Genomic DNA, 27,430 nt, shown 5'->3' with positions numbered 1-27,430 from the left:
GGGGCGCCGTCGGGGGACCGCCCCGCGGGCTCGGCTCGGCGGCGTCGGCGGCAGCGGGAGCAGCGCAGGGACGATGCAGTCAGCGAGGGGCAGGCATTGTTGAGTGATCTTCGTTATTCAGTTTCACAGGCTGGGCTTGGCAAGGGAGGGAGACACAGGCGGAGGAGGAGTCAAGGAAACTTTCTACGCTGCGGCTCGCTCCCCTTCCCTCCTTCCTTCCGAGCTGGCAGGAATTTCATCCAGGAAAGAAAGGGGGGGCGGGGGGGGGAGAGAAGAAAGAAAGCAAAGAAACCCCAAAGCCGCAGAGCCGGCATATCTGGGACCTGCACTTGTTGGACTGCGATGTCCCAGGGGCAGCTGGTGGGCACAGCACCCCCTGGCCTCTGGGACAGCCACTACGGTCCCACGGACTTGGAAGAGACCCCCTGGCCCCCATAGACCCCCTCCCGCCCCCTTTTCCATAGGAGGGAATTCAGACCCAAGTGGGAAATGAATTGTTCAAGGTCAAGGATCGGGGGCAGCCCAGAACTAGAGCTCAGGTCAGCCCTTTCTCCTCACCCTGTCTTCCAGGGCAGACAAGGAGGTTTGTCCTCAGGGGTCAGGCTGTGTGGGTTCCCCTGCAGTTGGGGTGGGGTGGTGGATAATGAGGCGCCTTCTCAATGAGCATCACGCCCTGCCGCTAAAGAGATGGGTGCAGGTTTGCACCCACTGCTCAGACCTTTCCTGCAGCACCATCAGGTCTAAGACCCAGGGATCCCCTTGATCTGCCCCAGAACCTAGCAAGGCAGCTAGACGGAGGGACCCAGTCCACCACGTGGAAGTCAGCGAATTGGCGCCACCTGGGGGTCAGTGCTGCAGCCGCAACTCATCCCTGCCGCTGCTTCCCTGGGTCTGTCCCAGGCCAACCGTGGCACCTGGGGTCAGGGGGGTGAGTGGCTAAACAGGACTCAGATTCCTGCTCTCTTCTTAAACCCGAGTGGGCTGTGAGTGCTGCCTTCATGTAGCTCTGACTTCCTCTGTTGTCTCCCGGGGGACGCAAGGCCCAATGCAAAGTCAAGGCACCCCGTGTGTCTCCTATTTGGGGCCCATCTGCCCAAGGCTCACCAACAGCCTCAGAGGCAGCCAGTATTCCATCCCATAGCTTCATACCCCAAGACGCTCTCATCAAGCCCCCTGCTACCAACTCCCCGGGGCCAGATGATTTGCACAGCAGGGCCAAGGAACCGGCAGTCTCTGACCTTGAATACAGAAGAGAATCGCCCTGCACAGAGGACCCTGGCCACCATTACCAGAAAGACCCCAAATGGGTGAGTCCTGCCCTCCCACGTGGGCTGCACTATAGCTTCGGCTCCATGCCCTGCCTGTCTGCAGCCCCCACCCCCCACCCCCCCACCTCTTGCCTTGGAAAAGCTAAGCCTGGGCCCACATCGACCTCAGCAGCAGTCCCTTGTGGTAGGTCATTATGGGCCAACCGCTTGAACCCCTGTATGAAGAGGGTGGATGTTGGGTTCACCTGGGGGAGCACCGAGCCTACGAACTTCATTCTGGAAAGGGGCCCAACTGAGCAGAAGCCCCCCCGCGCCTCCCCCCCCCCCCATTCTCCAAGTAGGCCTGTACTTGGTGGGGGTGGTTCAAGGAGCTGACCTCAACCTCTGGCTTTACTAGCAGGCACTTTGTCCACTAGTGGTGTCTGGCTCCACACAAGGGCCTCCTGTCCTGCCATGTCTAGGCCCCATGTCCTCTGAGACCCTCTACCAGGGCCAGTCTGCGCCAGGCATCGGGAACCTTGCTCTCAGAGATGTGTCACAGGGTGGGCTTACAAGCCTATTGTGTGTCCCGCAGGCTTCCTCTTGCCCTCTCTTCTGGTCTGTTTCTTCTCCTGGTTCCCCGGTCTGTTTCTTCTCCTGGTTCCCCCACCTCTTTCTCTCCCATGTCCATCCTATGGCAGATGGGAGGAAGGAAGAGAAGGAAACTGGCCACTCCAGCCCCAGGGAGCAAGCCCCCAAAGGAGCAGCCCCCTGAGGGAGCAGCCCCCGAGGGAGCAGCCTCCTGAGGGAGCAGCCCTTCTCTTTCCTTCTGGTCAGTTTGGCCCCAGGTCTCACCCTGGGAGGGCTGAGGCTGGCTGGGAGCATTGGTAGGGGAAGCCTGGCAGTATCGGGGAAAGGGAGGCAGGAATTCATTCTACCATGTGTCCTTGAGTGGGGGGGTCGAGTTGAGAGAGTTAAGGGGATGGAGGGGGGCCTAAGTAATGGGCTCTAAGTCAGGGCACCCAAGACTGGGGGGAGACTAAAGTCTGAGAAAACTGGGAAACTGGAAGGCTGAGCAGGGGCTGCTCCAGGGGAAAGCCAGTAGCCAGCTCCCAGTCCGCCCCACCCTGCTCATGGCTGCCCTCCTGGAACTCGTGTTGGGTCCACAGCCCACAAGTCTCTGAGGTCATTTCTTTCCTCCTCAGAGGGTGGACAGACAGAACACACTCAGCCTCAGGTGGTCACGTTCTTTTTTTTATATATATAAAGATTTATTTATTTTGTGCATACAGAACTGGGATACAGGCCAGAGGCTCAGGGCGGTGAGAGGCTTCACCAGAGACAGAGCGGGGAGCAGAACAGGCAGATCGATGAAGTACACTGCTGAGGGGAGCAGCGGGCGGGTCAGGAGAGGTCTGCCGCGCCATGTGGTCAGCTCCCGGGCAGGCGGGAATCGAACTCATGCGGAAGCGGCTTTAGATTCTCAGTGCTGTGCTTTAACCTGCTGCGCCACCAGGAGGGCCCGGTGGTCACATTCTTTATTCCAGGCACTGCCCCTTCTAAACACAGGGTTCTTCAGGGAAGACCTGCCAGAGGGGACTCACTGGGCTGGCCCTCCAGCCACCTGGGTTCCATGACCAGTGGGGCTCAAGGCAGCCCGTCCAGCAGTGCGCTGTTCAGACAGTTGTAGAGGTAGATATACTGCTCCTGGGGGCAGACAAGGTAAAGAGCCTCACCCTGTTTGCCCAGATCTGACCTGCAAGGGGCCCCTGTCTCCTAACCCTTGGGGTGCCATCTGAGCACACTGTGGTCCACAGCGCCACCTGGTGGCTGTCTTGTAGCATCGCCTGTGGTTAACCTGCAGCTGGGCCGGAACCTTCCCTACCTCCCTGTCCCTTCCTCTTCCCGCAGTGCAGTGGAGACCCCGGCTGCTTCTCACCAGCGTTGGGGTCATGTGGGCACAGGCCTGAGCCTGCTGAAGGGTAACGTTAAAGACGTCCACGGTGCACTCAGCGTCAGCCTGCTGCAACAGCTGATCCATAGCCAGGAAGGTGCCCAGCTGGGCCACACCCTTGCTGCAATTGACCTTGCGTTGAATGGGGTCCCTGGGGGACCTGGGAAGGTGGGAGCATCCCGAGACGTGGGGAAACCCAACCCAAGCCTAGAGACTGGGAAACGACACTGGACCCAGACATGGAAGGGTAAATAACCGAACAGCGCCTTATCCCTGAAAGGACAGAGGCAACGGGAGCTCTCACTACTGAAGCAAGGCACAGTGAAACCCGAGGGCCTGCTGGAGAGGCAGCAAGGGGTCTGGCACTCTCCCCCAGACCTCCGGCCACCAGCACCTGGAGTGGCTGAGCAGCGTGCCTGGCCTCTTCCTGTCCTGGGAGCAGCACTGGCCCACGGCCGCCAGGAAGGCCAGCAGGGTGGTGGCGGGCAGCTCACGCCCCGGCTCCCCGCACGGAAACTGCAGCCGCTGCACCTGCCTCTCCTTCCCGCTCTCCCCCTGGGGACAAAGTCACCGTGGGCACGGGCACTGGCGAGGGCCGAGAGGTGCCTCACGGGGCTTCTTCACACCGCCTGCCACCCCAACACCTACGTGTGTGACCCTGAAGAGGGTGCAGGGCCAGCCCGCTGTGCTGCTCTCAGCCACCCAGTGCACCGTCACCACGTCCATGACGACAGGCTGCGTCTCCGTGGGCCAGAACGCCTGGGACGGGACCAAGTGAGGGCTGCGTGGGCAGAGCCCCCACGCGCTGGGCACGGGCACACCTCGACGACCCCGTTCCTCCCACGCCCCGAGCTGGCCCTCCACCTTGTGTCCCTCACCTCTTCCCTGGTGTCAGGTGGGCACAGGGAAACCAGAACGTAGGCCCCATGCTCCCACACCAGCTCCCAGAGCTCCTCGGGCCCTGCAGGACCGGTCAGCACCACGTGGTCACGGCCAGACAACCCTCCCTGCAGAGCACAGAGCGTTGGCTTCGGGGGGCCTGGGATGTCACCTGCTCATCCCACAACTCCAGGCACTCCAAGCATCCTAGCTCTGGCCCAGGAAGCATGAATGGACAGAGAGGGCACAAGGGGACCATCTCACAGGGAAAAGCCAGGCTTCTAGCAGCTGGTCAGGGGGACTGTCCTCCTCCGGAGAAAACGGCTCTTGAGAATGGTCATCTGAGGGAGAGGGTAAGAGTGAGGCTGCCAGAGACCAGCACCCAGGTCGACCCTCACCCCAGCACAGGCACTCACAGGGCACCACGCTGTCCCGATCATAGCCAGGAGGAGGCGTCAGAGAGCCGTCCTGGTCCTTAATGGCCTGGAGCAGGAGCTGCGGGGAAAGCACCCCCTGAGCTTGGGGGGGCGTGGGGAAGGGCCTCCCCCCCCCCAGCCCGGCCTGAGGCATACCTCATACTCCTTCAAGAAGCCAGCATTGGCGTTGGCCGCTCTCTTGGCACAGGCCTGTGCAAAGTTCCTCACAGAGATGGGCTGGGACCTGGGGGTGGGGTGGGGAGGGGAGAAGGCGCTCCAAGTTCCCCAGGTCCCGTTCCCAGTCTTCTCACTGCGGGTGGATGGGGGTCTGCAGGTGGGTGGGAGGGTACAGAGAACCTGCACCCCCTCTCCCCAGCCAGCCAGGGCTCTCGGGACCTGCGACTTACTGAGGGGAGGCAGAGGGCCCTTCCAGAATCTTGTCCAGGAGGCAGCTGTGCAGGAAGATGTACTGGCTCTGTGGGGAGAGGGGGTCAGGCTGCTTCAGAAGGGCCGCGGGAAGGTTTCCAGGCCGCACCAGCCACACAGTGATGGGGCCAGAGCTGGGAGCCTCTGGGAGCTTCCGGTGCTGCCCTGCGATGTCAACGCTTGGGCGTGGGGGGCGGCCTACCCTTTCCCCGCTTTACAGAAAAGAGACAAAAGCCCAGCTAGGAGCCACACGTTAAGTCCCTCCCCAGGGCCTCGCCTGCCTGCCTGGTTCTCCGCCCGGGGCCCTCAGACCCAGAGGCCCCAACGCCTTCCCCCTGCAGTCCGCGAGCCCTCACCGGGGTCTGGATCATGAGCGGCCGGTGAAGCCGCAGCGCATACACAGCGTTGAACACGTCCACCGTCTGCTCGGCCTCCAGCTGCTGCAGCAGCCTCAACAGGGCCACAAAGGTGCCGGTGCGGCCCACGCCGGCACTGCAGGGACAACCCCGGGAAGCCGCGTGGGTGCGGGGCTGCCCGCGCCTGGAACCCCCCGCCCTGCTCCCCTCTCGGTGCCCACCTGCCTGCTCACCTGCAGTGCACCAGGACGGGCCCGGTGCCCTGGGTGGCCCGTGTCTGCTCCTGCACCAGCTTCACGAAGGCCAGCAGGGAGCCCGGGGCCTCAGGGGTACTGTGGTCAGGCCAGGTGGTGAACTGCAGCTGCTTCACCCTCCTCTGCTGTTGCTGGGCAACCTGGGGTGGGGGGGGGCAGGTTGCTTCTCCCCATCTTCCTCACTCCAGGGTCACTGGCTGAGCCCTGAACATTTTACCCAACCCCTGAGGGCAGAGGCTGTCTCCCTTGGGTCCTCCCGAGCCTCCTGGGTAGTCTCTGCCTGTGGAGGTTGTCCAGGTGCCGGGTGGAGGTGGTTCCCTCTTCTTTCCTTACCCATCTGGTGAGGCAGGTGGGGTGCAAGGGGTTTGGGGTGGGGCAGGGAGCCTTGGGCTGAGCACAGAGCAGAGCAGAAGCTACCACCTTTGACACACTGTGACCTCAAAACCTTTGGCCTGCCCTGTGCCTCTCCCCCGGACTCCCACTGCCCTCCCCGTCCACCGCCCTGGGCAGTGGTTTCTGCTTTCCGTCTTCAGAAGGAGGGAGGCTGAGGGACTCAGAGGCCAGGGGACGTGTCCGAGTCTCAGCTCCAGTGCCCCCAGCCGCCCCGGGGCCCTGGCACACACGTGCTTCAGCTGGAACTCCCGCTTGGTCCACTCTTCCTCAGGCTCCTCAACCAGGAGGTGGACAGTGATGTGGCCATAGGTGACAGGGCTGGGGTCAGCCGGCCAGTAATGCTCACACAGCACCTGGGCCAGAGGGTCAAAGCAGGGAGGGAGAGGTCAGCCCCTCGCCGCCAGCGCCAGCCCTCCTTCTGTGCTCTGTGACCCTGCCCTCAGCACCCCCCAGCTTCCAGCCCTCCTCCAAGGCCTCTCCCCTCTGGCAGGGTGCCTCACTCCTGGGCCTCTCACATCACCTCAGGACCTCAAGGCCGCTTCTGAGCTCCTGTCTGCTGCCACAGGAACAATCCTGCCCCAGAGGCCGGTGTCAAGCAGGACAGAGAGACACCCACAGCTTTGTGGGAAGAGCAGTGCGGCCTGTCTTTGTGTCCGCCACTTCCATGTAGACCGCACCCCTATCTTTCCCCTAAGCTCCCCTCCCCCAGCCTAGAAAAGCAGAGACAGTGAGAAACAGTAGAGGCCGGTGGAAACTGAGCCAATCTGGGAATTTGAGTTACTGGCCCCTCATCCTTCCTCCCCTTCCTCAAGGGCTCTGGAGACCCCACCCACCTCCTGATCTGTCTCCAGCAGGCCTGTCCACCCTCTCAAACCTAAAGGACCAGGGACCAGCCTCTGGGGGAAGGGGGGCGCCACCTAGTGGCCACTCGGGAAGTGCAGGGCGCCTCACCCTGCCGTTCTCCATGCCCACGGTCAGCATGATGATGATGTGGACCTGCTGCTCCCACACCAGCCGCCAGAAGTCCTCCAGAGTCTTCTTGAGAGGCCCCTGGGTGGCAATGAATTCCTGAGGGTGGGTGTAACCCTGTGGGGGCAGAGAACAAGCACATGATAACAGATGAGGCTTCAGCCCGGGGGACCCTTGGACACAGGGCAGTGAACAACCCCAGGTGTGACCCCCCAGGGACTGTGTATGTGCAGGTGCAAACGCATGAACACCCTGGGCACCCCAAGAACTCAAACCCAGAGGGGCGACTTCAGAGAGGCCACCCCAGCCCCCAAGAGGAGCAAGAAAAAGTGACGTCAAAATAACAGGTCTCTCTCTCTCCCTACAACAATCTCCCCACAGGTTCAGCTTTGGAATACCAAAGTGCGCTTCTCCCAGGCTCAAAACCTTCCCCAGCCCCCTGCTGAGCACCAAATAAATCCACAGCTTTCAACCGAACAACCAGGTCCTTCAAAGCCCCTGTCCCTCTCCCCATCTCATCTCACCACCTGACACACACACACACACACACACACACACACCTGCACCTTTCTGCTGCCTCTCCGTTTTAGCCAGAATGTCCTCAGCACTTAGCAAGTTCCTGCTATTCCTTCAGGAGAGCAAACGTCCCTCCTCTGGAACTTTCTTGACTCTTCGGAGGGGCCAGTCTTGCCTTTTCCATGAGCACTGTGCTCAGTCCTTTATTGTGACATTTGTCACGTAGCATGGGACATCACACACACACACACACACACACACACACACTGCCTGCTTCCTCAAGGCTGTAAAACTCAGCTAGCTCTGCTCCCCTGGGCCCAGCACAGTGCCTGGCACACAGTAGACCCTTAGTAAACACCTGCTGGCTTGACCTAAAGAAACACAAGTTAGTGATCCTCGTGGGTGACCAATATGGCCAGGGCAGGACAGCGCTCCTGCAAGCCAGCTGGCCTCCCGAGCAGACACCCCCGGCAGCCCCCCCAGTGGCGCTTACTGGGATGAAGTTGGCGTTGATGTAGTCAGAATGGGGCTCTCCATCCAGCTGGGTCAGCCTGACCCGGGAGTGGTCGTCTGCAGAAGGTGCAGCCACGCATTCAGTGCCTGCCACACACAGGCCTCCTCTCCCAGGCCGAGCCGTGCCCGTTGTCCATGCCATGCTTACTGTCCACCACCCACGCTAACTGCCCACTGCTGGTGTCCAGCGCTCAGCTCCCATCACTCACAGGGCAGCACGTGCGGGTAACGGTTCTTGCTGGCATTGGCAGGGTGCTCGGCTTCCAGTCTGGGCTGCTCCCTGCCCACCTCCTTCAGCTCCTGCAGAGATCGGGCATGTGTTGGTTGCAGAAGCAGAACTGGCCCCACCTCAGAAGAGGCTGTGTGTGTGTGGCGGAAGGGACGCACAGCTGGGAGCACCTTCAGGGTAGGTCTAGCCCCCCTGCCCCCAGCGAGCCCTTGCTCCTCTCCTCTGAGCACTGGAAGCCAGTGTGGGCCTACCTCAAACTCCTGAAAGAAAGCCTGGTGGGCATGTGCACTCTTGGCCTCGTAGCTCTGCCGGAAGCTGTGAATCGGGATTGGCCGGTGGGTCCGCCTGGTGGGAGACCGGGGAGGGGTAGGCCCAGGGCCCTGGATGCAGAGTCCTGCCCTGTGCCCAGGTGGGCAGTGGGAACTGAGTAGCGGCTGTCCAGCCCAACGCCTGCCCATTGTGGAGCAGCCCTGGGCTCCCCTGAAATAGAGCTGGCACAACCGGGCAGCAGCTTTGTCCATGCTGCCAAGCTCCCACACAGAATGGTGGACAAGGCACGGGGTGGGGGCAGTTGGGGGCATCAATGGCGCACACATGGGTCTTGTACGCCTCTTGGGGGCATTTCTGTGCACAGCTACTGCTCAGTTGTGTCCCCGTCTGCAAGACAGGGAGTCAAGTAGCTCTACCTGTAGGCAAGTAGGGATACAGGTAAAATTTCAGCAAGAGAAAGAAACAAGAAAGAGCTTTGTCTCGGACTGTCCAAGCGGTTAGTCAAAGGGAAGATAAGAAATTAAGTAGGTGATGTGGAGGAGAAGGAGGCGGACGAGGAAGCGAAGGAAGAGCAAAAGCAGAAAGAAGGGAGAAGAAGAGAAAGTGGAGGGAAATGTCAAGGAGGCAAAAGAGGAAGAGGAAGTGGGAGAGGAGTTGGGCCCCAGGAGCTGGAGAGAGGCCTGGTGAGTTGTGATACAAGAGTGAAGTGGCTGGGCGGGAGACCCCACTGGCGGAGGCTGCAGTCCCAGGGCGCAGGTGAAGTGGAAAATGTCTCAGGTTGAGTTGAGGCAAAGCCCCAGTGCGGACTGAAAGCTCCAGGGAGCGACTGACTGATGCAGGTCTCAAGGCCATACACCTGACTTACACCCACATAACCACTTGGAAACCACCTGCTTGTTGCTGGGTGCAAAATGTACTTAAACCATAACTGGCCTGCCATAACGCAGATAGCCAGGGGGAGCTAGAATGGGCAGCATGGCCCATCAAGAGGGGAAAGGGCCCTTACCGAGGGCTGTAGGCCATCAACTCTTGGGAAAATCGGTTCTTCTCTGCCCTGGAGGATGAAGAGGCTTGTGGGAGGCAGCCCAGGGGCCAGTCTCTTGGGCCATCTCCTCCCTGGCCGTGCTCTTCCTTGTCTTCCCTCACTCACCTTTGTCCCTTCACTCGCCTCCAGCACAACAGACCCAGCACAGCACAGATGGTGAGCACAGAGCCCGCCACAATGCCCACTGCCCCAGGGAGGGACACTGCTGCCGGGGAGACACTGGCCCGGGGCTCTAGAGAGGACAAGGGTAAGGCGGACATGCAATCAGTTACACTCCTACAGACCCACCGCCACCCCCAGGCCCGCCACAGATGCCCAAGCCTCCTGTGAGGCTGCCAGGGGCCTGCTCTGGAGGGGAACTGAGAATGTCCAGCGAGACCCGGCCCCCGCCCCAGCTCCTAAGCATGCCCCAAAGACCCTCCTCTTCCTTGACACACGCGAAGGAGAAAGAGGTAGAAGCCTGGCTTCCTGGACCTTCTAGAATGTCTGTGTCCAATCTGGAGGCCACCAACTCATGTAGCTATTGAGCACTTGAAATGTAGCTGCTCCAAATTAGGATGGACTCTGAGCATAAATTACGCCCAGGATGTCAAAGACTTAGTAAGAGCAGAAAGAAAGCAAAATAGCGCATTAATCTTTTATAAAAATTGGGCCTGTGTTGGTATGATACGTTGGTGGAAATAAAATGGTTACTAAAATTAAGGTCACCTGCTTCTTTTTACCCTTTTAGCACAGTTACCAGAAGGCTTGCCATGGTATGTGTGTTTCCATGTGTGGTTGGCCTGACCATCAGCCAGAACTGCAAGGGCCTGAGAGGGCCTGAGAGCAGCAGGGCCCAGAGGGGCAATATGGTCGTGAGCAGCCACAAGCCACTTCACTGGCCTCTGCCTCTGCTGTCCCCCCCTCTCACCCCTCTCCAGGCCCAGTGTGGTAGCAGGGGGACTTTCATTGCTGATAGTGGTCCCAAATGGGCCATGTTCTCCCTGGGACCTAAGCTGGGACCCTCTGCTGCTGGTTGGGGATGAGCCTTGTAAAGGGGGAGGTGGTCCCACCACTCATCCCCTCCCCCAACACCCAGCTGGAACCCCAGCCAGGTACTGCCCCTACCTGAGAAGGCAGAGAAGGAAATAATGGTCTCGGGAGAATTGTATCTGGTAAAAGCCACGACACTGAACCTGGGGCAGAGAAACAGGACTGTATGTTGGAAAGAGGCAGCCAAGAAGGCAAAGCTCCTGCCAGGAAATGAAGTCATGAGCCACAGACTCTCAAATAGTGAGAGCCCCTCACCGTCTATCACGCTACCTAAACTCTTAGAACAAGCACCGCTCTCTTCTCTTCCACCCCTTGCCCTATTAAAGAGCAAGAAGAAGCCATTGAAAAAGTACCTGGATATCTTTGGCATTGCCCTGGCAAGGTGAAAAAAATCCATTTTCCTTCCCTTCCAAGTAACAGAGGGTGTTCCCCTTTTTGCCTTGCCCACCAGGAAGCTCAGTCAGAATCATACCATTGACCCTTAGCAGCCTTCTCTTTCTGAGTCAATCCAGGACTTGTTTAAAAAATGTGTAAGCAGCCCATAGGTGAAACTCACAGTGGCTCCCCCTCCCTTCAGCCTTAGCCCTCACCGATACTGAAAACCTGGCTTGAGTCGTCCATTACATATCTCCTGGGTCTGGCCACAGTTCTCTGTACCCATAGGCACCATCCAGGAACCCGGCACAGCCCAGGGCCCCGGGTAGAAGGGGTTGGGAAGCAGGACGGCCAGGTAGGAGTCATGTCCTCTGTAGTAGTGGTCAAACCACGTGTTGTTGATGGCTTCCTGGGGAGGCCTGGACACTGGGAAAGGAGGGAGGAAGGACAGAACAGTGTCAGCCGTGGGGATGAAGCCTCTTTCCCTGCCACAGAACGGCCACCCCATTTCTCCAGCTTGCTCCCACTAGTCAGAATCCAACATGAGCTCCACCTTCCAGAATGTTCTGGGTTCTTCTTCCTGACCCAAACTCATGCCAGCCTCAGAGTTTCCTCTTACCAGCCTCAGTGCCTGGTAACCTAGGCAATAGCCATCCCCTCCCAGGCCCGGGACTCACATGACATGTTGGTGGTGGCCAGGACACCGTACCACTGGATCTTCCCATCGTCCTCGCCAAACATGCCCCGAGTGATCATCACTCCCATCCCCGTCTCAGGCTCCAGCTGCGGGGCTTCCCCTAACTCTGGGGGGTGCCAGGCTGGAGGTGGAGAGGGGTGGGGTAAGGTCCTATCAAGGTGCCCAACAGCCAGTCCCAGGGATGGTCTCTCATGGCACCTGCCAACACGTGGCTGGAGGCTATAGCCAAAAAATCTGGAAGATTCCTGGATCGAGCCCAGAGCACATACAAGGCTCTAAAACATTCATCAGACAGCTATGGCATCTGGACCAGGATTGGAAGAGGGCTGGGGAGCAGGGCGTGTCCTTGGCAGTGAGGCCAGGGAGGTGAGATGGCTCTGGGTCCAGTGGAAGAAGACAAGAGGGAGCAGGGGGCGCTGAAGGGGAGCCTCTCCTGACCCACCCACTGTTCCCCTCAGCAGTGTATTTCATCTATCTGCCTGTTCTGCTCCCCACTCTGTCTCTGGGGAACCCTCTTACTCCCTGCACGCCGCTCCATACCTCCCTGCACCCCACTCCATACTGGAGTACCCCTCATGTACCCCAGTTCTTGTATGCATAAATAAATAAATAAATCTTTAAAACATTAATAGAGGACACCTGGACACAGACAAGCACGTCAGGGAGACATGTGAAACAGAAGACGACGCCCAGGGTCAAGCCCAGGGGACACCTTCCCCCAAGGCCTGCAGAGGCCGTGGCGATGCCCACCCTCTGCAGAAGTGGCGCACACCAAGGTGACCGCCCGACTCCACAGGCCGTTCCTGCCCAGCACCGTGAGGCTGAGGCGGTAGGAGGTGGCAGGTGCCAGGCGCGGCAGCAGGAGCGCAGCCTTGGACGTGTTGGCCTGGAAGATGAGGTGAGCGTGTCCCCCCGCCGCCAGCTGCTCCGCCACCACCAGACAGGTGCCCACGTCCCCCACAGGCATCGTCCAGTTCAGGACCAGGTGAGTGGCCTCAGGCAGGCACTGCACGTCCTCCACGGGGCCAGGCTCTGTGAGAATCAAAGGCTCTGATTTGTGTGGGCGTCAGGGTGCCCCAAGAGGAGGGAGCTGGCGTCAGGTGTTCTCAACTGGCAAGCACAAAGGGCCAGACGTTTATGTCCCTGGAAGAAGGTGCTGGCCCCAGGGAGAAGCAATGTCTTTGAACATCATGGCCCACTGGGCGACACATCCCCCCAGGGCAAGGATGGGCCGCACCCATCCGGAGGCACAGGTGGCTCAGAAGAGAGTGGGTGGTGCTCTGCCCTGCCTCCTGCCCCTGCAGAAGCCAACATACCAACGGGCAGCACCACGGGGTGAGTGGACGCTTGCAGCGGCCCCGCTTGGCACAGCACAGACAGGGAGAGGTTGCGTCCAGGGGTGAGGTTCCTCAGGAGGAGGTGGGCTTGGCCGAGCGCCAGGGGCTGCTCCCTGGAGGGGTGTCCAGCCTCTGACAGTCGCGCGTGGCACACCCCCTGCCCCAAGGGGCCGCTGGCCCACACCAGGCTGACCACCACACTGCCGGCTTGCATGGACACCAGCAGCTCACTGGGCGTGAGCGGGGCTGTAGAGGGGAGGGGCAGGTGAGCTCAGGGGCACTGTGCACCCTGCCAAGGGTTCACTGGCTCCACGTGGTGTGGACGTGGAGAAATGAGATAAAAGGGGGGTGCTATGTGCCACTGAGGGAAGAACCCAGGGACCTCGAGGCCACCCTGCCTGCCCCTCGTCCCCTCTCGCCTTCCCCATCTCCACTCACAGGTCCAGCCGGAGGCGCTGACCCCCGCAGCATGGAGGGGCCCCGCCCGGGAGACGATCTCCACCTCATACTCAGTGCCGGGAGTCAGAGCTGAGAAGCCCATGCTGTCCACCTCGGCTCCCACCACATTGGTGCCTCTCGGGACCCCCGCCTGGTACAGGGTCACCTCGTAGCCATCCCGGCCCCCTGGAGCATGGGCCCAGGATGCCTGGAGCTGGGTGGGGCCTTCACTGGTCACGTTTATCAGAGGAGGGGCGAGGGGGGCTGCAGAGAGAGCAAGATGGGGGAGGGGAAGATAGGAGGTGTTTTGGGCTGAGCTATATCCCCCCCCAAATGCTATGCTGAAGTTTTCATCCCCTGTGCCTAAGAAAGGAATTGGACTGGATATAGGTAATTAAGGTAAAATGAGGTCACTTGGGTGGGGCCTTCCAAGAAGCCATGACCATGCAATGGGGAATGGGCCTTCTCTTTAATAAATGATGCTGGGGACGTTGGACAGCCACACAGAAGAGAACGAAATTGTGTCACTCACAAATGGGTTAAAGATTTAGATATGAGATCGACAGCAGTAAAACACAGAAAACACTGATGATATGTTCTACAAGTCAGTGATAAAGGTTGTTTTTGGTAACCTGACCCCTACACAAGGGAACTAACACAAAAATAAACAAGTAGGGCTATCTTGAGTTAAAGAGCTTTCAGACAGTGAAAGGAGTTACAAGACAATTGGAAGGACACCCTACAGAACGGGAGAGAACATTCACACAATTAGGAATTGTGATTTGGGATTACTATCTGATCTATAAAAAACTCCCGTAAGTTAACAATTAAAAAAAACTAAAAGCCCAGTTAGCAAATGGACAGGTTTGAACAGACCATTCACAAAAGAAGACATCAAGAAAGCCAACAAGCATGGGAAAAGATTCATTATTTCTGCCAAAAGAGAGATGCGGTTTAAAGGCACATGAGATGCCACCTCACCCCCTGAGGATGGCCCATGCTGGTGGCAACAGGAGCCTGTGTGCCTGTTAGTGGGGGGCAATCGGATTAAGCTAAAAATGGAAATACCCTACAATGCAGCAATCCCACCCTTGTGCAGCCCAAAGAATACAAAGCCATCAACATAAAAATTTTTGTTTCTAGCAGCGTTCTGTACAAGAGCTGGGGGTGTGGAAGCAGCTGGATGTCCATCAATGTGGAGGTGTAAAATACTTCCAAAAACCAGTGGACATCAGCAAATGTCCTGAGGACTCCATGGTTAAGAGCGAAGGGCTGGGAGGGGGTACAGAGGGAGCTCAAGGATGGAGGTGGGGAAAATTAGAGCTGACTTTTAAGTATAAAAATAGGGCTCATCCTCTCGGCGCAACCGCTAAAGCGCAGCACTATGAAGCTCTCCACAGCCGCTGCAGCACGAGTTCAATCCCCGGCCAGGGAGCTGACCCACAGGGTGCAGCAGACCTCTTCTGCCCCGCCCCCCCCAGCAGTGTATCTCCATCAATCTGCCTGTTCTGTTCCCCACTCTGTCTCTGGGGAGTCCTCTTACCCCCTGCACCCCACTCCATACTTCTGGCATGTACCCCAGCTCTTGTATGCATAAATAAATAAATATTTTTAAATAAATAAATGGACGAGCACTGAGCTGCTGCTGTTGTCAGTATTAAGGACTTGCAGCCCGGGGTGGGGGCGAGGGGATAGAAGCCAGGGCCAGGTTTGGTCCCCACGCGCCCCCCTCCTCCCTGGTGGCCATGAAGGAACATGGAGAATGCACACCTGTGGCCGCTGTGCCAGAGCAAAATCCTGGGTTCTGCCTGCCTCTCAGGACACTGCAACTGAAGGGGCTGCAGCCCCAGGGGACTCCCCACCAGGAGGTGGGGTCTCCGGAGCCTTGGGACTGGGGAGCAGCCAGAGGCTGGAGCGCCCCTGTCAGTCAGGGTTGGGGGGGCGGGGCCCTGCGGAGGGCACTCACGTGTCCAGCCGGTGGCGTTGACGCTGCGGCTCTCATCCGCCTCTCGCAGCGTGCACAGCAGTACCAGAAACTCGGTGCCTGGGGTCAGCTGGGTCCAGGAGAAGTTCTGAGCCTCTGCAGTCAGAGTGGCCTCTTTTTCCAGAGTCAGGGGCCTGAGATGATAGAGCCGAAGGCGGAAGCCATCCCTGCCCCCTGGTGGGGGGCTCCAGGAAGCCCTCAGGACCGGGGTGTGGGGTACAGGGCCCAGCCTCAAGTTGGTTGGAGGGGCAGGAACTGCAAAAACAAACAAGAATCAGATCAGGAGTGACCTAGTCCCGCCTCTCCGGCCCCTCTCCAAACTTCTCCCCAGGAGCGCCAGACTTGGCCAGCCTCAAGTACAGTCCGAGGGGCCCCACGCCCACTCTCTTTTCCTTCGCAGAGAAACCTCTGCAATGGCCAGGGCCTCTGACCAGATGTGCACTCCTCCCTGCTTCCCTAACGGGCAGCTTCTTGAGGGCACAGTGTCTGGCTCAAATGTTGGCCCCCCCACTAGGCCCCAGCGGCTCTCCTGCACCCCCAGCTCACATTCAGTTCCCACAAATGCTCATGCCCCCCTCAGAGGATCACAGTGCACCTGGCCGCCTGATCAAGCCACCCCTAACCCCCCCCCACACTCCCCACATCCTACCTCCCCACTGCCCCCCCCTGGGTCCTACTCAGACCCAGGAGTTTATCAACTCACTTTCCTCTGGGAACCTTTTTCTGATTCCCCTTTCATGGGCCCTAAAGGATTTGATTGAACCCCATATGATAGTCATTGATTTCATCTAAGAATGCAATTCCACGCGGTGCAGAATACATGGTATGTATCCCTACCAACGCATTTACGTTTCCTCTGATAGACTACAGAACATAATGTGCATTCGTATTAGATTGTTATCATATTATATGTATGTATGTGTCTACATGTATTTTAGCATGCACATCTTCCTCCACTTCCGATGGGATGATGTCTCCACAATCTCACTGCAAATTGAAGATGTCGGTCAAAAGGCACCGCCACACCTCATCTGTCAATCACTCCTTGGCCCCGCCTACCCTCTGAGCTCCTTGGCTCAGAGCTCACTCAGGCCTAGGGCTGGGCACGGTTTTCAGGTGCAAGCCTGTCTCACAGTCAAGCGCTGACGTCTCTTGTAAGTCAGACTGACAGCGAGTCTAGGTTCTTTCTGGTTGTTTCCCTCATGATCGCCGGTGGGGCTGGGTCAGCATCAGGAGGGCATAGCATTGCTGCCCGAGAAGATTAAAAAGCAACATTTGAAATAATTTCTTCTGAAAGTAAATCACTTTCTCACCATGAGAAAGACAAAAACTTGTGAAAAATCAAAAATCATCCTGAGTCAGGGTCAGTTCACACGGATATCCTTTCCCAGGAATTCTTGTTCGCAATTTTTTTAAAAAGATTTATTTATTTATGGGGTACAGGCCAGAGGTGTGGGGGGTGAGAGGCTTCACCAGAGACAGAGTGGGGAGAAGAACAGGCAGATGGACGAAGCACACTGCTGAGGGGAGCAGCGGCCGGGTCAGGAGGGGTCTGCTGCGCCATGTGGGTCACCTCCAAGACCGGGGATCAAACTCGCACTGAAGTGGCTGCCTCTAGCTTGCAGTGCCGCATCCTAACCCATTGTACCACCAGGGAGGGCCCTTGCTCACAATTTTTAACCGGCACACCCAGCCTTATGCGGGAAAATGGGGAGGCTTCCTTGAACTTTGTCCAAGGGACGGATCACCAGCCAGATGCTGGGAGATGGAAAATGCTTGCAAACAGAGCCTCTTGCCCACCTCGGACACTGCCATGACTTCACTGAGAACGCGGCACGCAGACAGACAGACAGAGACAGACAGAGAAGGAAGCTGCCCTCCCGAGGCTGCAGCCTAGAACTCACGGGTGCAGGCGCGGGCACTCTGGATGCTGGAGCTGAGGTTCCCTGCCCAGGTCCACACGGACACGGTGTAGCAGGATCCCGGCACCAGACCTCTCAGCGTCAGGCTGGAATTGTCCGGGCCCAAGTCTACGAGACCGCCTGGTGACATCTGGCTGTCCTCCCGGTGCCAGGTGACTCTGTAGCCTTCCCGCTGTCCTGGTGCTGAGGCCCAGCCAATGGCCAGCTCAGAGGGGCTGTCCCTGCCCCTGATCTCCAGGATCTGTGGAGGCAGGGGCCCTAAAGAGAGTGGCAGTTTGGTAAGGCACCACACACTGGGGCACCCCTTCCCAGCTGTCTGAGGCTTCACCCCCAGGCTTCCGTCCCCAAGGCCAAGACTCCCAGCCCCGGCTCAGGAGACACAGCAGCTGGCTTTCGTTGTGCAGCCTGGGATGCTGGGTTGGGGCTTCCTAGAGCAGACAAGGTGCCCCTGGTAGCAGGCCTGGACACCGGCCCACAGAAAGTGACCTGGGTGGCCCCAGTGCCAGAGAGGCACCCACCTTCCGGGCTCCCTGGTGCCACCCACCTGCAGCTGCCTTGTCTGGGCTGTGTGGAATCTGGGCAGCAGGCAGCCCCAGGGAGTGAGACTCCATCTGCCTGTCAGTGCAGGCGCTGGGGTCAGCCCCTCCCTCTTCCCCACCATGACAGACTCACCATCCAGCCAGGCACTGGCCTGGGCCCAGGCATCATAGGGTCCAGCCCAAACCATCAGCTCCAGAGCATAGTCTCCTGCAGGCAGGGGCCCTGGGAACGTGGCGTTCAGGGCCCCAGGGCCCAGAGTGGTGTTTTTCTCCACAGGGCCAGTGAGCCTTAGCAAGTAGCCATCGCGGGCTCCAGGCCCTGCTTTCCAGCTGGCCCAGAGCTCTGGGGGCTGGGGCGTGAGCTCCAGGTCCAGGGGGGCAGAGGGATCTGCAGGGAAAAGGAGCAAGTGCAGTAAGTGCAGAAATCTCACGGCAGCGCCCAGGAAAGCCTCTCTGGGCCAAAGCTTCCTATGCTCACAGGGTCGCATCTCATCCAGACACGAGCGGCCCCTTCACTCCGTTCCAGATGCATCCTGAGCTCTGCCGTGGGCAACAACCACCCAGTGGGCAGGTGTCCAAGCAGCACAAGAGCTCACTCACTGCTCAGCTCCGCTGCTGTGCACGGCCATGCAGCGCGGCCAGTGCCGTCTCTCATTAGGGATCCAGAAACTGAAGCCCAGAGAAGGCAAGAATTTGGCCAGAGGCCCACGATCAGTAAGTAGCGGCCGCGAGATTCAGGACCCTGCAGTCTGGCTGCTCTGCTCTGAACCACCCCAGGACAGCTCTCAAAGGGGCTCTGTGGGCCTCCTGCCCCTGCAGCTCAGCTTGGCCTTCTCAAGTGTGTGATCTGAGAGCTTTCTCTCTAAACCTCAGCTCCCAGAGGCCCTCCCAGGGGCCCTCCCTGGTGGCGCAGTGGGTGAAAGCACAGCACTATGAAGCTAGCCACTGCTTCAACACCAGCTTGCTCCCCGCCTGCCCCGGAGGTGACCACATGGCCTGGCAGACCTCTCCTGACCCGCCCGCTGCTCCCCTCAGCAGTGTACTTCGTCAGTCGGCCTGTTCTGCGCCCCACTCTGTCTCTGGTGAAGCCTCTCGCCACCCCTGAGCCTCTGGCCTGTACCCCAGTTCTGTATGCATAAATAAATGAATGTTAAAAAAATCTTTAAAAAACAACCTCAGCCCCCACTACCATAAAGTGGGGATCCTGTGGGGTGCTGTCAAGCAGGGTGTCTTGAGGACTAAGATGCTAGCACAGAGCCAGGCCCAGCAGGGCTGGGTGATGACTGTCACCACCAGCCTCATCTTCCCAGTGGGCAGCTACCACGGTCAACAGGAGGGTGTTCCTGCAGGATTCCAAAGGAAGCCCCCACCAGTGCCAGACCCCTGTGTCCCCTTCACCCCCAGGCACTCACAGGTCCACTCGGTGGCGTTGGGTCCCACTGTCCGGTGGGGCCCAGCCACAGCACTGAGGGTCAGTTCATAGGGGGTGCCAGGAGAGAGCTGAAGGAAGGTATGGTTGGAGACCCCCCGTCTGACTACTGCTGTCAGGTTGGCACCCCCCAGGAGGTCTGTGAGCAGCAGATGCAGCCAGGCGGCACCCTCAGAACTGTTCCAGGAGGCTCGCAGGGCACTGGTGCCGAGGGTCCGTAGCTCCAGTCGCTCTGGAGACTTAGGAGCTAGAGCAGGGATGGGGAGAACAGCGCCAGGCTTAGGAAGCACCCGGACCAGGGTCCTGGCACCGACACTGGCAGCAGGGAGTCCAGAGCCAAGTGACATCAAGACACGCCGCAAAAGAGGCTCCAAACTGTCCCCCCCAGTCCCAGCCGGCAGCCCCCAGGGCTCTGCCCAGCGCCCGCCTTACCTGTCCACTGGTGGGTGCTGGTCTTCGCTTGCAGCTGGCCAGCCCAGGTGGTAACCTCTAAACCATACTCGCTACCTGGTAAGAGGTCACTAAAGTTGTAAGCCAAGGTGCCTGGGGGCACGGAGACATTATGTGCCAGTGTCTGGGATTCCAGGTGGTAGAGGTGAAGTTGGTAGCCATCCTGTTCCCCAGGGGCAGCACCCCAGGAGGCCTCCAGGCTGGATGGGCTCCCCGGGGGGCCGAGGAGCTGCAGGTCACAGACCGTCGATGGGGCTGTGTCGGGCAGAGGAAAGTACCTCACTGAGAGCTGAAAGGGCATCACTTCCTGCTGCTAGGACTTCATGCCTGAGCAGGCACGGGCCTCAGAGAAGCTGCCCCTTGGCACAGACCCCAACCAACATCTGCCCCCCACCACCACCACCAGCAGCAGCATGCAGGCCACACACCAGTGCGGGCCGTGAGGACAGTGGTGGCGTTCTGCCCACAGGGCCACAGGGCAGTCACTTCCAGCAGATACCGACTTCCTGGCACCAGGTCCCGGAACTCAAAGCTGGAGGCGTTGGTGTGGGCCTGGCGCTGCTGCCCCTGGGGAGAGCCCAGGGGGCTCAGCTGCGTGAGGCGGAGGGTGAACCCCAACCCGCCTGGCTCTGGGGCTGACCAGCTCACAGCCAGCCCAGTTGGCCTCCCCTGGCTGCTGACGTTCACGCTCACAGGTGGCCCTGGGGAAATGGGGGTGCCTTCAGATCTCCCAACACCTCTTCCACCCCAAAGAAGGAAGGAAGGCAAGCCGGGGACAGAGCAGAGGCCACATCTGGCATGAAGAAATTAGCCCTGCACCCCACTCCCCAGGCCTCCCAAGCCCTCTGAAGCCACACACCTCCACTGTCCAGGTCCGGGCTCCCTGCCACCGACTGGCACTCGTCTTCCTGTCGGGGGAGGGGAGAAGGGAGGAGATGGACAGAAGCCTCCAGGGTCCAGACCTCTGTGAAAGCCAGTGGGGACAGATCCCAGAGCCCAGAGAAGCTCTGCTTCTGTCTGACACACCCCCACAGGACCAGAGGCCATCGCCCCAGGGCACCCAAGGTGGGGAGGCAGCCCCAGGCAGACGGAGCTGCTCTCTGTCCTCCCTGCTGGTGGGTGGGAAGGAGCAGCCTCTGTTCTCGCCTAATGCAGACCAGCTGTGGGGCCCACAGAGAGGTGGGAGGCCTGGACAGGCCTTGGAATTGAGGGAGTTGGGGGACCCCCACTTGCCTCCCATGCCCACCTTACCTTGGCCAAAAAGCCCTGGAGCCAGAGGAGGGCAAAGAGGATTGGGGTCCTCATGCCGAAGTCTGCAAAAGAAAGTTGGGAGGCAGCAGAGGAGGAGCCTGCCCCCCCCAACCCCCCAAACCCTCCCCTTGCCCAGCTGGCTGGCTGGCTGGCTGGCAGGCCGGCAGGCCAGGCAGGAAGGCAGAGTTTCAGGCAGACAGCAGGCGGCCAAGAGCAGAGCAGGGGCTGCCTCTCAACCCCAGAGTCTGACCCCCACTCGGCTCAAGCCCTGGCGAGGCTCTGGGAGGGGACAGAGGTGGGGCCTGGCCTGGGGCCCAGAGGTGGAAGGGGATTGCAACTCTCAGACTGTAGACAAGCCTACACCCCGCTCTGCTCCCCCACCTCCACCCCACTCCCAGCCCTTGGCTTTCCAGGGAAAAGAATGTCCTGTGCTCTTGGGGAAGACCAAGAGGAGACATGTTTTGGGTGAGGGTAGTGTGCCCGTGTGGTACCATGCCCTTCTGGACAGACCCTGTCCTAAAGCAGGCAGTTTGCACCCAGAAGCTGACCCTTGGGGTGCTCCTGGCTCCAGATCCTCATTGCCCACATGAGAAGTTGAAGTCCAGATGGGGGAGGAGCCACCCAAGGCCCCGTGGGACGTGAGGAGAGGCGTGGGCTTGGACGTGGGACTCCGGCCGCACCTAGCGGAGCTGTACTGAGCAGAGCTGGCAAGTCCTGCCCTGAAGGTCCCTGGGGTGGGGGGTGGGGGGTCCTCAGCTGAGAACCCCCTGAGGGAGTATTTCAGTCTCCAAGTACTTCCTTCCCTTCCTACCTCCTTTTCCTAGGTCAGGGGTGCCGCCCTGGTAACGATGCCCCTCCCAACCACCCCTCCCCCAGGCCATTTGAGGCCCAGCCTGGAAGACATTGGTCTTAAGGCCTCACTTCACACCAGGCTGGAGTCAGCTTCTTGCCTTTAACATCTAAGCGCCCCCTTCCCAGAATGTGCCCCAACCCCCATTCCCAAGACAAGAGGGGAGGGACAGAGGAGAAATGGCTCTGAGCCCGGGGAGAGCAGCCCAGACTCAGACACCAACTCAGCAAGTGGGGAGGAGGAAGGTGCAGCAAACGGCAGGTAGAGGGCCTCTGAGCTGGGACTGCTTGGTGTGTGGGGGGGACCCCCTCTGGGGCCATCCAGGCAGGGAGGGCAGGTCTGCAGCAGGCCAGCTCAGCCTGGCTCCCAACTCTGGCCAGAGCCAGGGGTGCTGCCCCTCCCCCACTCCACCCAGGCCCAACCTCAGAGCCGCCCACCGGCCTCTGGACCTGGGCCTGGAAACTCGCAGACTCACCAGATTTTCCAGGCTGTGTGTGTGCATGTGTGTGAGAGCAAGGAGGTATGTTGCATGGTGCTCGGTTAAAAGAGGGAGCAACTGGGGAAACTGATGTAAAAAGCCTAGGGAAAGGTGAAGAAAACATCATCCCCAGGGCCCCCAGCCCAGCTCACTGGGGTACTGGGGTACCTCACTTTGCTCCTGCCAGCAGACTTGATCATCAACGGCAAAGCGGGCAAGCTGGGCCGAAGCATCCTATCCAGAATGGAAATAGAGGACACAAGGCTGGTTGTGATTTTGTGGGGGTGGGGGGAAGCACCTCAGCCCCTTCCTGAGAGTCCCTGCCAAAGAGGAGCCTGTGGCGGACAGCAGAGACATGGCCTGCGACAGAGCCTGGGACAGCCCTGGGGACATCGCACAGGGTACAGAAAGGCAGCAACAGGGAAACAACATACTCTCCATTCAGAAAAAAAAAAGAAAAAAGATACCACAAGAGCTGTTTCTCCACCCTGGCAACCACTCCCCCAGAGGAACCCACATCCTCTCCCTAGAGAGCCCCTGGGGTCCTCCCAAGGCCTCAAGGCACCTTACCTATTCTTTCAGCAGAGTCAGCGGGGGGCGGAGGAGGGCGGGCGACTGGTCCAGGCGTCCAGCTCCCAGCGTGCCCAGTGTGGTCACTCCCCAGCTGTCCCAGCTCCCTTCCGGCCCCGCCCCTGCAGCCTTCCCACGCCCGAAGCCAGGCCTTGGGCAGCCCCCACGCTGGGGGAAGGTAATCACTAGGCCCAGGCGCGGCGGGGTGGCCTCCCACTCTTCCCAACTCCCGGGGAGGTCAGCAGAGAGGCCTAGCCCCCTGCCCGGGCGGTAGGAAGACACAGGGGCAGAGGCAGCGGACTGGCCGAGTGGCCTGGACGCACGAGGGACCCAGGGTGGCCGTGAGCGTGCTCATCCTATCTGGACAGTCGTGTGCACAGGGGCATCTGTGAACACAGGGGGTGTCCAGGGGGATGTCCAGGGGTGACAGCGGTAAGAGGACTATGCTGTGGGCAGAGGCAGGCTTGGGAGGAAAACGGTGTCTCATCGGCCTGAACTCCTCTCGGGGCCCTGAATTCCAGCAACCTGTCAAAGATCCGCACTCTGACTGACAGGCTTGCCCCTGGGCACCCCCGCGCTCCCCATGCTCCCCCTCCACCCCGCGCCTGACTTTCTGGAAGCACTATCCTCTCAGCCAGGGCTTCGAGGACCAGGGGAAAGTCCCCTTCACCAGCAGGCACTTAAAAGGTGCCAGGGAAACTGGGGCGGCAGGGGGATGGGCACCTGGGATGGCCGGCACAGAAGTGGAGCCCAGAACATACCTGGGGATGTCCTTCCACCCTCAGCCACCCCACACACACACCCACACACACACCCCTCCCCAGCACTCCTCTGCCCCACTCACGGCGGGTCTCCTCGAGTCTCCTGCCTCCCGGATGAGGCTTCCTGGATCCCAGCGCTCAGTGTCTCTCTCCCCCACACGCTCAGGCACAAGCCAGGGCCTGTTGAGGCGGAAGAAGCCAGCCTAGGCTGGCCCAGGATTTGGAGGAGGCGTGTGGGAGGATCCCCGATCCTAGGACTTCTCCAGAGAGGAACTAGGGAGGACCCGGGAGGGAGAAGGGCATGCCCGTGTGCAGGGGTCCTGGTTCCTAGCAACTGGCTCTGACTCCAAGATCCACCCTTTGGAATGTGATGGGGGTGCAGCCTTGGCCTCTGGCGCTGACAGCAGCCTGGCCTGCTCCTTAGGTACTGCCAGGGATAAGGACTTCTGGGAATTTCAGAAAGACCCACCCCCTCCGAGGGGTTTCTGATACTGAGGACAGGGAGCAGTGACTCACCACCCCTGGAAATGGGGACATCTAGGGAAGGGAGGCAGTTTGTTCAGGCAGCCCTTTCCGGTCAGCTGGAGCAGAGGAAGAAGGGGGTCTAGGGAGAGACTGGACGCAGATGCCACCCCCCAACTCCCCAAAAAGCTTTTTTGCTGACAGTTCCAAAGCATAGCACTTCATAGGCCCAGGGAAGATGAGGGGGCTGAGGGGAGGACTATAATCAAACCCCCCCGGGAAGAGAGAATCTATTACAGTATAGGGAGAGGGGCACCCCAGTACCCCAAGTCTGCTTGCTTTAAATAGGTCCTGCCATCTGCTGCATCAAGACAAAACATACTCTAGTGTGTAAGACTTTCTTTTTAAAAAGATTTATTTATTTATGCATACAAGAGCTGGGATGTAGGCCAGAGGTGAGGGAGGGTGAGAGGACTCACCAGAGACAGAGTGGGGAGCAGAACAGGCAGGTTGACAGAAATACAGTGCTGAGGGGAGCAGACGGAGAGGTCTGCCGTGCTGTGCAGTGTGGGTCAGCTCCCTGTGGGGAGTCCAGTGGTGATGCAGTGGCTGCCAATAGCTTCATAGTGCTGAGATTTAACCCCTTGCGACACCAGGGAGGCCCTCAGTATGTAAGACTCTTAGTGGAAAGGAACTTTAATACAATTAGCTTGCAGTACAGAAAAGGGGAAGAATGGAAACGAGCAAAATTTCCAAATCAAGCACCCAAAGTTACCCATCCCCTCGTGGGTAAATGTCCAGCTAAACAGGTTGGCCCAAAGCAGGGCCACTGAGGCCTGAAAGCCTGACACTGGTCTAGGCATCTCCTAGGGGTGTCTAGGAAAGAGAAGAGAGGGCCCAGCATATCTGAGACAGAAGGAGCAGAACGAAACTCAAGATCACACTGCCACTGTCAACCTCCCCACGGGCCTCCCACCCATCTGTGTCATCCAGTCCAGGGCCAAGATGCAAGTTCAGCGTCTTCACAGGTCTCTACCACGTGCCCCTCCAGGTCTCCTTCTGGCTCTCCCTCCTCTTCCTGCCCTGGTCTTCTCTCCAGCCCCACCCTCCCTTGGGTAGGACAGGAAAGCTGGAACCTCCCCTCTTCCTGGGGACCACCCTATGACGGAGACTGGGCCTACAGGGACTCCCTGAGTTCCCAGAGCTGATGTGCCAGTCACCCCATGCAGGTCCTCCGGCGCGTGTGATACTTTCCCTGGGAGCCCAGGGTGGCTGAAGCTAAGTCCTAACTCTAAAGGACAAGTCAGCAGTTGAGTCACGAGGTTTGACAGCTGTCTAGGAGATTCCCATGCCAGGAATGGGGAAGGTTCTGGAAGAGGAGCCTCCACTTGCAGGGGCCTCTAAGTCTTCCCCCTTCCTGGCAGCTCAGATGGGCAGAGTCCACCCCAGAGAGGCCGGGCAGTATCCCAGGCCCCCAGCCCCAGGTGGGAGGTGCTGTCGAAGGGCAAAGACACCAAAGGAGGGAGGCTGGTGGCTGGGGGGCTCCTGGTCACGTGCTCCCGTGAATGTCAGGCAGAAGGAGGAGAGGGGGTGTGCAGGAAGCAAGGCACCCAAAAGGAACTGAGACATCTTCGGGGCTGGCCTCCTGTCAGCTATTACCTCCACCGCAGTCCCAACTACTTTCCTTCTCCGGCGCCAGCTTCCTGGCTCTCTACCCAAGAGCTCACTGCCGGCTCCTCAAAGCATCACTAGGCCCAGGCAGGTGAGGGTGAGGGGGTGCTCACTGCCAAAAGACTCGGGCCATGGAAACCTGGGGGCACCGCAGATCGGGGTGGGGGAGGACGTCGCCTGCTTCCTCCTCTCCACCCCGAGGTACCCTAGCTTCCTGTTCTTGATCTCGATCGGTAGCTTGGCCCACACAGGAGTGGCTTTCGTTCTAATCCCCTCCTGCCCCATCTGTGACCCCACTATCCATCTAGATCTGGGGGCTGACTGACGTGGAGGCCAGCCTCCAGCAGTCTCCAAGGGTTAGCAGAGACGCTCAGTCTCCAGCCTGGCCACCCATCCCAGGCCCTGGCCCCAACTCTACTCCAGCTCTGATCAGCTTCCTCTCGTGGGACCCACCCCAGAACAGTCAAGGAGAGGGCAAGGTAAGACGAGGCCAGGGTTGTAGGGGGCAGAAAGGAGTTGGTCCCGGGCCCCATGGCCAAGGGCAAGGGTGTGGGGAGGCCTCCAGAACCCCAAGGGTCCTCCAGTTCTTCACCCAGCACTCCTCCCCCAAGGGCCAGCAGTGGGCCAGCCCCGCCCCACACCCCCTCCTGCGTACACCCCCTGTTCCTTTTGTACCTCATTCCTTTTTTACTGTCACCGCTGACAGCTGAATCAGAGAAGTGGGAGGAAGAGAGAGGATGGAATTGCGGCTTTTGGGGGGCCGGGAGCCGGGAAGGGAAGGGTGTTTGGAATGTCACAAGGTAAAAAGAGACTCAACAGTGAGCATGAACCGATTTGGCTGGTCAGCAGGGAGCCTGCAGAGGCCAGGTAGGGGTGGGGGACAGTGGAGTGTTGGACTCAGGGGCCAAGCCCCAGGCATCCAGGCACCCCAGCAGCAAGGAAGATATGGGAGTCCCCTGGCGAGGACCGGACGGTCCACTATCTCTGTAAGTCTTCTGAGTGGACATCAGGGTTCTGGGGGGAGGCTTGGAGAGGGCTGGGGGCCTGGCACCCACACAAACTCTTGGCAACCTACTTCCGGGTTGGCTGCCCGCCCCCCAGACCAGAGGTAGCTTAGAGCTGGGGTGTGGCTTAGGGCTGGGGGTCCCTTCTGGCCTGGCCTGGGTCTTTCTTTCCCTTTGTGCAACAGGATTCTCAAGTCCTGTCACCCCCCACAAGCTCCTTGTCTGTGCCCCCTTGCTTTGGGAACAGGCGGCCGGCTCCTGACAGTGAATTCCCAAGACTGAAGGGGCCAGAATTTCCAGGGTGAGGGCACCGATCTGAGGCAGACACTCGGAACTGGCCTCTGGCCACAAGTCAGCTTTAGCAGAAGCAACCTGGGTGCTGGAGTGCCTGCTAGGAGCTGGGGTCAGCTGAGCTCTGTCCCAGAGGAGACGCCAATAGGCCAGAAGAGGGTTCAGGAGCTGGGGAATGCAGTGGCCTGGAATGGCCCAGCCCCTTGTCCATCCCCAGGAAGCGGCCTCGGGCCATGGCTAAGGTACTGGGACACTGCCAGCCTGCCCCGGAGGGCACAGACAGAAGCACCCGACCCCTGGTGGCAGCCAGAGGCACAGGAGGGTAGCAAGCAGCTGGGGTGTGCGTGGGTGGCAGCAGGAGGGGCGGAGGGAGGAAGCTGGCTTCCTGAAACCTCCTCAGCCCTCAAAGACAGACCGACAGA

At 59.5% G+C, this 27,430-nt stretch overlaps 1 protein-coding gene across 1 annotated transcript; it reads right to left on the bottom strand.

Moving 5' to 3' along the window:
* Positions 1 to 2,735: 2,735 nt before the first annotated feature.
* On the bottom strand, positions 2,736 to 20,975 carry LOC101635907 (receptor-type tyrosine-protein phosphatase V-like). The gene is made up of 32 exons (XM_004685263.2): positions 20,922 to 20,975; positions 20,530 to 20,578; positions 20,099 to 20,371; positions 19,653 to 19,925; positions 19,204 to 19,467; positions 17,925 to 18,179; positions 17,235 to 17,510; positions 15,313 to 15,585; positions 13,347 to 13,610; positions 12,888 to 13,154; positions 12,322 to 12,603; positions 11,552 to 11,692; positions 11,090 to 11,300; positions 10,575 to 10,642; positions 9,573 to 9,699; positions 9,429 to 9,476; positions 8,404 to 8,497; positions 8,133 to 8,223; positions 7,904 to 7,980; positions 6,877 to 7,011; positions 6,156 to 6,278; positions 5,512 to 5,672; positions 5,279 to 5,414; positions 4,904 to 4,971; positions 4,653 to 4,740; positions 4,497 to 4,575; positions 4,345 to 4,421; positions 4,070 to 4,208; positions 3,850 to 3,956; positions 3,596 to 3,756; positions 3,187 to 3,322; positions 2,736 to 2,954 (listed from the first exon to the last, which is right to left on the bottom strand). Exons 1-32 carry the CDS (start codon positions 20,973 to 20,975, stop codon positions 2,895 to 2,897), a joined length of 4,857 nt encoding a protein of 1,618 aa, XP_004685320.1. The 3' UTR covers positions 2,736 to 2,894.
* Between the last annotated feature and the right edge of the window lie 6,455 nt (positions 20,976 to 27,430).

This window comes from Condylura cristata, unplaced genomic scaffold (genome assembly GCF_000260355.1).
Source record: "Condylura cristata isolate star-nosed mole 26May11 unplaced genomic scaffold, ConCri1.0 scaffold00018, whole genome shotgun sequence".
Taxonomy (NCBI): domain Eukaryota; kingdom Metazoa; phylum Chordata; class Mammalia; order Eulipotyphla; family Talpidae; genus Condylura; species Condylura cristata.
Note: the sequence above shows the minus strand (reverse complement) of the source record. Positions and strands in the feature narration are given on the sequence as shown.

Bases quoted from the DNA above. Each gene is read 5' to 3' on its own strand.
- LOC101635907 (XM_004685263.2), bottom strand. From the start codon at position 20,975: ATGAGGACCCCAATCCTCTTTGCCCTCCTCTGGCTCCAGGGCTTTTTG. The intron at 20,372-20,529 runs GTGTGTGGCTTC...CCATTTCCCCAG, and splicing joins CCCGGACCTGGACAGTGGAG to GGCCACCTGTGAGCGTGAAC. The intron at 13,611-15,312 runs GTGAGTGCCCTC...CTCTCTCTGCAG, and splicing joins CAACGCCACCGGCTGGACAC to CCCCCCTCGCCCCTCCTCTG.